This window comes from Hydra viridissima, unplaced genomic scaffold (genome assembly GCF_058129835.1).
Source record: "Hydra viridissima isolate aposymbiotic clone 2 unplaced genomic scaffold, HvirCarnegie_v1 scaffold_1, whole genome shotgun sequence".
Taxonomy (NCBI): Eukaryota; Metazoa; Cnidaria; class Hydrozoa; order Anthoathecata; family Hydridae; genus Hydra; species Hydra viridissima.
In genome coordinates this window covers 31,928,549-31,939,359 of record NW_028324300.1, presented here as the reverse complement: position 1 = coordinate 31,939,359, position 10,811 = coordinate 31,928,549, and the positions used below count along the sequence as shown (strand labels likewise).

The 10,811-nt window shown below is 29.8% G+C and overlaps 1 protein-coding gene across 9 annotated transcripts; it reads left to right on the top strand.

Moving 5' to 3' along the window:
• Positions 1-661: 661 nt before the first annotated feature.
• LOC149894537 (uncharacterized) lies at positions 662-10,499 on the top strand. Of its 9 annotated transcripts, none has more exons than XM_090076944.1 (9): positions 3,543-3,566; positions 4,060-4,311; positions 4,452-4,547; positions 4,647-4,806; positions 4,886-4,941; positions 5,074-5,246; positions 5,345-5,504; positions 5,722-5,877; positions 10,168-10,495. In XM_090076944.1, exons 2-8 carry the CDS (start codon positions 4,098-4,100, stop codon positions 5,829-5,831), a joined length of 969 nt encoding a protein of 322 aa, XP_089933070.1. In that variant the 5' UTR covers positions 3,543-3,566; positions 4,060-4,097; the 3' UTR covers positions 5,832-5,877; positions 10,168-10,495. The 9 variants fall into 9 exon arrangements, 8 of the variants coding, with proteins under 8 accessions (XP_089933064.1, XP_089933068.1, XP_089933067.1 ...); XM_090076943.1 differs by lacking the exon at positions 3,543-3,566 and adding an exon at positions 3,799-3,876; XR_016449356.1 differs by lacking the exon at positions 3,543-3,566 and adding an exon at positions 9,707-9,825 and having other exon boundaries at positions 3,913-4,311; positions 10,168-10,499.
• The last annotated feature ends 312 nt before the right edge of the window (positions 10,500-10,811 follow it).

Sequence of the window (10,811 nt, the reverse complement as noted above, 5' to 3'; positions counted from 1 at the left end):
GAAACATTACGCTTAACTCCATTATGAAATGTCTCAAAGTGAAGATTTTCATACACTCATCATATTATGTATTTCTAATGCCACTTAAAGATATTATGTTAGTTCTTTGAGTTGGACCAGCAGTTGGAATCTGAGATAAGGGTACTCCCAGCCAAGGAAATGGAGCTTTTTTTGGTCGATTTTTTCCTCCACATACTGTAACTGTTTCAAATTTTGGAGGCCAGTGTAACTCACAGATAACAGTGCTACTGTTAACAACTGAATTAGAGATTGGAATGGCTTTTATCCGTTTTTCACGCTCAACATTGTAATTTAAAATATGATGCACTGATACACTTTACTAGCTTCACTCGATACATCTATTTTGTTCATTTTGATCATTATTGTGACAGGCATACACACAACAGTTTTTTTGGCACGATATAAAAACTTCATCTGAAATTAAAAATATATGTATATCACTTGCTTTAAACGAATTCTAAAACTCCACGCTAAAACTATCCAAGTTCGTTTGCATTACATCATGCAACAGCAATTCACAACATGTCATAAACAACATTGCATTTTCTCTTTTAAAACAAATCTAAACAAATAATTGTCTACAACCGTAAAAAAATAGGCCTGCACAAAAAATTCCAGTTGCACGACGAATAGGCCTGTAGTAAGAGGGGTGAGGGGGAGCGAGAGGGGTAAAGAAAGAGAGAGAGAGATAGTAAAATTTTTGCAAGATAAAACCCCCTCCCCTTTGGTCACGTGAATGTCGAAAATTCCAAGGTTTGTGAGAATCAAGGGTGCATAGAATAAAATTGGTACATTCACGTGGGCCGTTTCCTGGTGTGTTATTGGTTAAGGCAAACAATGAGCTTGGAAGTTCGCCTCTGCCACAAATGTCTATCCTCCCACAAGAGGTTTGTCCTAATGAGCCAATTATGGGAAATACACCTACGTTAATAGGTTTTGAAAATAGACATAAAAAGGGCTTCTGTGATACAAGTTTCAAAATCTGCAAATGCCAGGAGTAAACTGAGTAAGTTTTTGTTTTGATTTTTCGAGTTGTTTGGCTGTTTTACAGAGTTACTTTAGCTAGCTTGAATAACCGGGGGACAATAATTTTCTTTGACGTGCTAGTTTTACTTTGCAAAATTTTATTTTTTTACGTTTTATCGATTTTCTCACGGTGTTTGTGTTTGTTTTATGAAGGCGATTTGGAAATGTTGTGTTACTATTTAATAAGATAGAATTTTTAAAGTTGATAAATAAGAATGCTTCCTGCAGATCTTGAGCTTTTGCCTTCTCCCTCCCCGGTTTCTTATATAGTTGTTGTTTTTTTTTAGTCTTGAATGAAAAAAAGTTTCAAAATCTGCAAGTATCAGGAGGAAACTGTGTAATTTTTTTGTTTTGCTTTTTTGAGTAAGTTTTTGTTTGGCTGTTTTACAGAGTTGCTTTAGCTAGCTTGAATGACCGGGGGACAAAATTGTTATTAGACATGCTGGCATCTCTTTGCAAAATTTATGTTATTTACGGTTTATCAATTTTCTCATGATGTTCGTGTTTATTTTATGAAAATGATTCGGTAATGTTGTGTTGCGTATTTAATGAAAGAGAGTTTTTAAATATAACGAATAAGAATGCCTTCTGCAGGTCTAGAGCTTTTACCATCTCTTCCTCCCCGGCTTTTTTGTAAGTTTAAAGTTTGCCTTGCGGACGCAATGTATACAAGATTTTGATACAAGTCTGTTTGTTTGTTGTTGTTTTTTTACTTTTACTATCATCGTTATGTTTATAGCGCTGAAATGAACGAAAGAGCAAGAGTATACAGTAAAAAGTATAGGAGAATCCAGTCCGAGATTACCAAGATGCTAACTTCGACTGAACCTTCTAGTGGTGATGTTGCAGTACCAGACAAACATGATCTTCACGTTGATGACGTTTTAGCTTGCAGCGAAATTGTTAGCGATGTTAGCAGTGCTGATCGATCGAAGACATCACCTCTAAACATCGAATTAGCTAGGTGGGCAGTTAAGCACAATGTATCTCGTGAGTCCTTCAATGATCTGCTTTCAGTTCTCAATAGACATGGTTATGAGCATTTACAAAAGGATGCTAGAACGTTGTTAAAGACTCCCAGACGAATCTGTACTCAAGAAATCTGCGGTGGCTCCTATACTTACTTTGGAATTCAGGAAGGTTTGATTCAACGTTTAAAAGAAATGGATGTGATTGATGTTACTGAGATTAAGTTAAATGTCAGCATAGACGGTTTGCCTTTGTTTAAATCATCGCTTGTACAAATGTGGCCTGTTTTGGGCATGTTTCACTCTAATGTTTTCATTGTTGCACTATACTGTGGGAAATCTAAGCCCCATCCTGTAGATGATTTTTTGAAGGACTTTGTTCTAGAAGTCAAGCACCTCTGTGTAGCTGGTATAACCTTCAACGAAACAAACTTAAAGTTTGGTCTTGGTGTTTTTATCTGTGATGCTCCAGCTAGAGCATTTTTGAAACAAGTTGTTGGACACACCTCAAAGCACGCTTGTGAGCGTTGTGAGATTGTTGGTGAGTATGTTGCTCATCGCGTGGTGTTCAAGCCCCAAAGTTCATATCTGTTCAGGTCTAATGCTTGTTTTGATCAGCTGTTGTATTTAAATGGTCATCAAGTTGGTGTATCCCCTCTCTCAAGTTTAGGTGCATCTTTGATCAATGACTTTGTTTTAGATTACATGCATTTAGTTTGTCTAGGAGCAACAAAAAGAATTTTGACTTTTTTAGTTCAGGGTCCAAGAGTATGCAGGCTGTCAAACTTTTTAATAAGCGATGTTTCTAACAGACTGTTATCTTTAAATGGCAAGTTACCTTCTGACTTTGCTCGCCAACCACGTTCATTGTCTGAGCTAGACAGATGGAAAGCCACAGAATTCAGGCAGTTTTTACTTTATACTGGTCCTCTGGTGTTGAAAGCTGTGCTTCAAAGCGACATGTATCAACATTTTCTTTTGCTGCATGTTTCTATTTCTATTTTGTTGAGTTCTAATAGTGAGTTCAGGCGTCATTACTTATCTTATGCTAGGGACTTGCTTAACTGTTTTGTAGAAAACGCTGCAACTTTTTATGGTGAAACCTTTGTGGTTTATAACATTCACAGTTTGGTTCATCTCTCAGACGATGTTGAAAATCAAGACTGTTCACTCAATGAAATGTCCGCTTTCCCTTTTGAAAATTTTCTGCAAACATTGAAGAAACAAGTTCGAAACTGCAACAACCCAATATCACAAGTTGCAAAGCGTCAGTTTGAATTGCAAAATGTCAGAACTGTATTTAAAACTTCAAAGCGTACAAACCTGTCTGTAAGTTTTCGAGATTCATGTTTTCTACATCAGAACTATTTTTTTGTGATTGTTGAAAATCTTGCAGATGATAACTACTTGTGCAATCGTTTAAAGGTGAAATATACTAAAAGCTTTTATACCAGCCCAGTGGATTCTAAAGTCTTTGACATTGGTTTTGTTGAGAAGTTTGACGAAGTGGCATTTACATCCAAAAGGGTTCTGGTTCTCAAGACTGAACTTGTAAGAGTAAAGAAGGTTTCAGTATTGCCTTTCAATAATGGTTTTGTATATTTTCCTCTTTTGCATGAATCAGAGCAAAAATAATTTTTTTTTTGTGCATTAGTTGTTGTTGTTACTTTGTTTGTTTTTTATTTGTTTAGTTTTCTTTGTTTTTTATTAGTTTAGTTTTTTTTTTTTTTTATTTAGTTTTTAACTGCAGAATTAAAGTTTTTCAAAATCAATTTGCTTATTTTAGCACAATGCAACATCCTTAACCAATTTCAACTTGCTCAATTTTTATTCTTCTTCAATATGGGAATTTAAGAATTAGGTTACATTGAAATGTTTTTCATAACAACAGTTTATTGATCATTTTAGTATTTCAAAAATGTTTTAGAATAGATTTATAGTATTTCTGAATTACATTAACAGTTGCATTACTTGTGATCATAATAATCAATTTAATATTGTCCTTTGTTTGGAGCTGTTCTCATCTTAAAATTGTTTTCTTTAGATTGATTAACAATACTTAGTAAAAAGGTTTGACGAAAGATGGAACCAGTACCAATGAAAAAGTGGGCTTGTGCAGTATGGCAAGAGAAGAGCAAAACAGAAATAGGAGTAGTTTTAAGAAAATGGATTGATACAGAAAAAAAGGTTGTTTATTGGCCAAGTGGTGTAGATGTATTACGGGCTGAGAGATACAATCTTTCACCAAGTTCACACTGGAAGCAGTTTAGACTTATAAAAATGAAATGTGAGGATGGTAGGTCTTTTTTCATTTTTTCAAGTTGCTATTACTTTTATTGTATTTGTGTGAGTAAGATTTTAAATCAGCTATGTGTTTGTTATTTTTTTTTGTTTTTGTTTTTTTTTTAAAAAAGTAAATGTCTACTTTTGTTAAAGATGACATTGAAGTGTGTAAACTATCAGACTTGTCTGCTTCAGAAGATGAGCATGGTTTTGTTGTTGACAATACATTGACCTCAAATGAAACATCAGGTTAGAAACTGCACCCTTTGTTGGATTTTTTATAATAGGTTTACATCAAATGCATGTCATTTAATACAAATAAATGGTTTTTTTGTTTGTTTTTTTCAGACATTCCATTGATACCAGCTTCTGCTCCTCACAAAACCAAATTAACAGCATTTCCAACTCCACCATCTTCTTTTGTCCCTTCGTCCTCAAAAGTCAGTCAATCATCGCAAAGTTTCAGAGAAGCAACACGCTCTCGGTCTAGATCCCCTGTGACCAACAGGTAATTTAACTGAGTTTTATCACATTGAACTCTGCATGATTAAACAATGCAGTGATGTGATATTTTATTTCATGTTAAGGACACCTCAACCTGTTGCATGCAGCTCCTCCCAAGGTTTTCCTCTTGAAACTGCACGTAAGGAAAATTGTTTTGACTAAAGCGGTTTATTTTAAATATGATTGAGCTTGAGAGTTGCAATAAAGAATTGTTTGGAACATGTTCTGTTCAGGTGACTTCTACTCAATATTTTTCAATTTATTCTAACAGAGTTTCAAAAAGCTGTTCTTAACAATTTGGGAGAGATTGCAGTATTCATGAATGAGCTACGCGAAAGGAGAGCTGTCCATAATGACACCAAACAAATCTCAGCTCTTTTGAGCATAGAAGAGTTTGAGACAGTAGAAGAGCAACTGAAGGATGAAAACTACAGAAAAAATTTGGTAATTTCACCACTGTTGTTTTTTTAACAATTATTGGACAGAAAATCTACTTTTTTTTTAAAGATAGTTCCTAATTTGCAGTTGGTCTTTGTATACAGGTAGAACAGCTCTCTCAAATTGGGGGTGTAGATGTCAAAGATGCAACTTCAAAAATCATTGACAGAATGTTTTCTGTGAAACTGCAATGTAAAATGAACATGAAAGGGAGTGGCGGAAAGTTAGCATTAGAAAAGTCTGGGTTATGGAGAGTTGTAATTGGTAAATATGCTTTTGTGTGTGTGTGTGTGTGTGTGTGTGTGTGTGTGTGTGTGTGTGTGTGTGTGTGTGTGTGTGTGTGTGTGTGTGTGTTGTGAGAAACATCTAGAAAATTAGCTAATGCAGTATTTTGTGGGTAAATTCTTTACAGAAGTTAAGAGGAACTGAAACTAGTTTAGATATTTTGCTTTCTTTAATTGTTTATCTAATTTACTTAAAGATGCTGTGAAAATAACATTTCCTGCTATGAAAGAGTCCAGTATGAGAGAACGTGTAATGGTTAAGCTAAAGAATGCGCCAGGTCGAAAAGATGGTACAAAAAACCAATAAAAGGTTTACTCCGATCAACGGTCTGATGTTGGGAGAATTGTAATTGGTAATTATACTTTTATTTAAGACTAAGAAACAACTGAAATGGTAGCTAATGCCATGCATAGTTTGTAATGTTTTTACCAAAGAAATAATGAACTGAATTAGTTGTTCTTTTAAAATTGCTTTTAATTTTGTTTTTTTTATTATTGGATTTTTTTTTAATTGTTTATCATTTTTACTGTTTATTTTTAAACTCTTTTTTGTATTTATAATTGAAATGCTGCCTGCACAAACTGCATTAGTCACACTATTTTCATTTTGAGATGTAACCATTTTAAGATTACTTGTAATAAACTAAAATAAGTTCACTGCTTTGTTTATTTTTTAAACTTTCTTGTCAAGAAATTCACAAGTCTGTTTTGTTTTTCTAAAGATAGTAAAAAAGATATAAAAAGAGAAAATAACTTCAATTTTATTGTTTAAATATATAAAATAAATGGTTGATGAATTTAATAACTATAAAATCCATCATGCATTTTTTAATATGCAGAATTTCGTTGCAAGAACCAATAGTATTGATTGTTTATTTTCAAAAATAAATTATTAAACAAATATGTTTTTTCAAATATTCTTCGGTTCAAAAAAAAGAAAGGATAAGCACCAAAATATCATTTCTATATTTTAAGTATTAAAACTTTCAAAATGTTGAATTAAAAAGAAAAAAGAAAATATCTCACAGTTTATTTTTAAAGAACAAAACAAGGATAACTTTGCATGGATTCTTTTTGTTACAAGATTTCATTATATTAACCCATTCATATGGTTTGCTTATTTCTCCAATTTTTTCTTCTTTTTTCAATTCTTGCAAAGCATCAGTTAATAAGTGTTATGAAATAGGGTAATTAATTATTATTCTTTGAAAAGCTCCATTGTACAAAGGTTAACCAAACAATACAAAAGATATATTTTGTTTTGACTGTAGCACTTCTAGGCAAACAGAGTTATCTTCTCGTTTCTATCATTCTTGTTTTCTTTAATATAATCATCTAAAAATGTTATTACTTCATTGGGTCCTTTATCTGCAGCATTTTCTACATTACAATAGAAGGTTGTTTTTAAAGAGAAACAAGGTTAATGATACCAAAATTGTGTACCCATGTGTCTTTTGTAATATACTCCACTAACATTAGTTGCTTACTTGTAGTTAGTTACTTTTTGATAATTCGTACATAATACAAGACTGCTGTTACTTTTTGATAATTCGTACATAATACAAGACTTGTTTGTCCAACTCATATTTTTTTGTTTCATCATAGAAAACCTGTGCTTTTCAGATATGCATATCATGTTGGAGTGTGAAGTTTTTTGCTAGAAGTATACCTCCTTTCAAAAGTTAGCTTTAAAAAGAGTAATCTAAATATAAATTTGATAAAGTTATCATTAATTTATAACAAATTTGCTATTAACTTATACATTAAAAAGAATTTAAAATGCAACTTTATTACAACTTAGAGACTAAATTTAAAAAGCTAGACTAGACTAAACTGAAACATTATTAATTAATGATTTCTTTGAGGTAACTTAAAATATTACTTTAGTTTTATAATCATTACATGTAAACATACATTCAATATTTTTTTAATTGAAAATATGTCCTTAAAAATAGATGAACAAACTGAATTCCTAAATTGAAATTTTATTATATATCTATGAACTATTATATTTTACTTATTTACTTAAGTTAAAGTCATTTGTAATGTATCTATAAGTAAATTAAACAGTAAATAGTATTTCTATGCTAAAATGTTAATCTTTTTTATTTTACATATTTATTTTATTAAACATATTTCAAGTAAGGGATGAAATAGTTTGTAATTTAATAAAATAAACAATAATACCATGAAATATCATATAGTTATAATGACTGCTAATGGTAGTTACAACTTCAACAAAACAAATGTATAGGCATTACAAACACTAAAGATTAATAATGAAAGATTAATCAATAGCATGCTACAATTATCACAAGTGTTGATCCTTTGTTTAAACTTATTAATACAGTAGTATTGTTCCTTTTACCAATTAAGAGTTTCCATTATAATAACTGTTAATCATTATAATTGTAGAACAGATTTTCTTCACATTTTTTTTTTATCTTTTTATTTGTATTTCTGCACCAGTTTTCTTCAACTCTTTTTCTTCTTTTGGATGCCATGATAGCTTGTTTGTATTCGGCAAAAATATTAGATCTATTTGTCACTTGTAAAATCCCTTATTGAAATTGATTCTATTTTTTATGCAGCTCAGATATTTTTTTTGTTCAAAATAGCTGGTACACATGAAAGTTTATTAGTTCATTATTGAAGTGACATAGTTATCTCTGTTTTTTGTTTTTTGTTTTTGTTTTTTTAATGGACTTAAGGAGTTTTTGCTGGCAGCACTTCATTTGCTATTGTTTATTGTTTTAATTGTTTATTGCTTTTGTTGCAATTTTATTTTCTTGTGTAGTTGTTGTTGTTATTTATTATCTGTACTCTCAAAGAAGTTAAGTTTTGTTTATAATTGTTATTGTTTGGTATTTTTATCACATTTTAAAATTAACTAGTTTATATTTTTAAGTTCTTTTTCTTACTTATTATTGCTATTGCTTGTTAACTTCATTTTTTATTGCTTTTGATATAATTTTAAAATCTTTGTATTAATGTTTTTGTTTTTAATCATTATTGTTAAGTTTTAAAGTTTTTTTTAACTACTTCTTTATTAATTATTGTTGTTGTTCTTTTTATTATATTTCTATGTTTTTTTAATATTTATTGCTTATTGTATTTACTCTTTAATAACTCTTATTGAATTTAAAAATAAATTTTGACTACTTTATATTGCTAATATTTGAGATTTTTTTTTTATTGTAAAAACCTTTCTTGCTGTTTATTATTGTCATTGTTTATCATTTTTATGATGCTTTTTTGTGATAATTATTATTGTTTATTACTTTTATCACATTTTAAAGCTCTTGCTATTATTTATAGTTGCTGTTGTTTGTTAGTTTAATTATATTTGTATAGTTTTGATTTATATTTATAAGCTACACTTGATTGTTCCGTTATTTTGTTAATACATAGAGCTGCTGCAATTTTTTTATTTTTGTAGCAACAAAGCGCTGTTTTCAACTCCTCATTCAAATCAACAATCCCTTTCATCCAGATTATCCTCTCTCCTCCTCCCCTGCCTCCTTGCCAAAAATGAGGCCAGAATGATACATTTATTTTTCTCCTATGGAGCAAGATCCACAACATTCTGACACTTTTTTATTATCTTAATTATTGTTTTATCTTAAAGTTTTTTTGTTTTTTTGTTTTCTATCTTTTATTACTTATCACTTCTCATTGCTAATGTTTTTATCAAGCTTAAATTTTTTTTTTTTAGTTGTTCTTCTATATTATTTTCATCATCTGTTTAAGTTTTTAAAGTGTCATTTTTTTAAAATTTCTGTTCCTTTATTCACATAGGCAAGTGCTATGCTTTTTTTTTTTTTTTTTTTTTTTCAATCACCTAGATGCTAGTCTCAACTCCTAAATCAAATCAATAATCCCTCTCATCCAGATTAATCCCTCTCCTCCATCTCTGCCTTCATGTAAGGCTGGAAAGATACATTTATTTTCATTCTATGGACACGAGATCCACAACATTCTTACATTTTTTTGTTATCATTATTATTGTTTTAACTTTTTTTTTTTACCATTTATCTTTTATTATTGTTAATAATTTCATCAAGCTTTAAATTTTTCTCTATAATTTTTAGTTTTTCTTCTGTATTATTTTCATAATCTGTTTCAGTTTTTAAAACTTCATTTATTTATTTATTTTCTTTTATGTTTTTTTTTTTTTTTCAGGCAGGGTTTTTATTGTAGTTGTTGTTGTTGTTATTGCTGTGGTTGTTGTTGTTGTTGTTGTTGTTATGATTGTTGGTGTTGTGGTTGTTGTTGTTGCTGTTGCTGTTGTTGTTGATGAGGTTAGTTAAGATTTCTATTATATTTTGCAACAACTTTAACTATTGTTGCTGTTTATTATCTTTGTTACACTTTTAAGTTAATGTTGTTATAATAAAAAATTCCTTTTATCCCTTATCATTTTTGTAATTGATTATTACTTTTATTGTTTATTGCTTTTGTTAAACTTTTTAAATTCTTTGTATTAGTGTTGTTGTTGTTGGGTGTTTTTATTGTGTTTAAAAATGCTTTTTATTATTCAATCTTGTAACTATTAACTATCTTTAAATATAGTTGTTTAGTTTTTTTTTTATTATAGGTTTGAATTGTTCTTACTTACTAAAAATGTTTACGTATTTTTGCAGATGCTGTAAAAGTTTCCGTTATTAAAAGAGTCGTTATTGCACGTTCGAGCATTAGTTAAGCTAAAGAATTTATCAATCCAAAAAGATGTTATGAACTGTATTTGAACGCATTACTTTGAGGAGTTTAATACGAATGTGGTTCGAACAAGTAGAAACTCCTAAAATTTTAACAATTCGTACTTATATTTTTCAGCCACTGTATTTGTAGGATAGAAGTAATATTTCTTGTTAATGTTTTAAATAAGTATGCTTGATATTTGTGCTTTTGCATTTCCATTTAAAAGTTTTATTTAAGAAACTCTATAATCTAACTGATATAAGAACAAATAAAGTTCCGTGTTAGTCCTATTTTTCTACTAATAATGAATAGTTAAAATAACACATTTCTCTTTGAATTTTAGTATGTATTACGGTTGTAAACTATTTGCATTTGAAAAATAAATATGTATGACATGAATAAATATGCGTTTTACTATTATTTTCCAAATAGATGATAACATTCACAAAGAATGTATTTTATGAAATATTCCTATGCATTAACTATTATTAACTTGATATTATTGAAGGACATTTAATTATAAAATTTATTATAAAATTCCTTTCCGTAATATTGAGTTAATAATAGTTATGAAAAGAGATCATAA

Bases quoted from the DNA above. Each gene is read 5' to 3' on its own strand.
- LOC149894537 (XM_090076937.1), top strand. From the start codon at position 1,577: ATGTTGTGTTGCGTATTTAATGAAAGAGAGTTTTTAAATATAACGAAT. The intron at 1,681-1,786 runs GTAAGTTTAAAG...TTATGTTTATAG, and splicing joins TCTTCCTCCCCGGCTTTTTT to CGCTGAAATGAACGAAAGAG. The intron at 3,567-3,801 runs GTAAGAGTAAAG...TGCTTATTTTAG, and splicing joins TGGTTCTCAAGACTGAACTT to CACAATGCAACATCCTTAAC.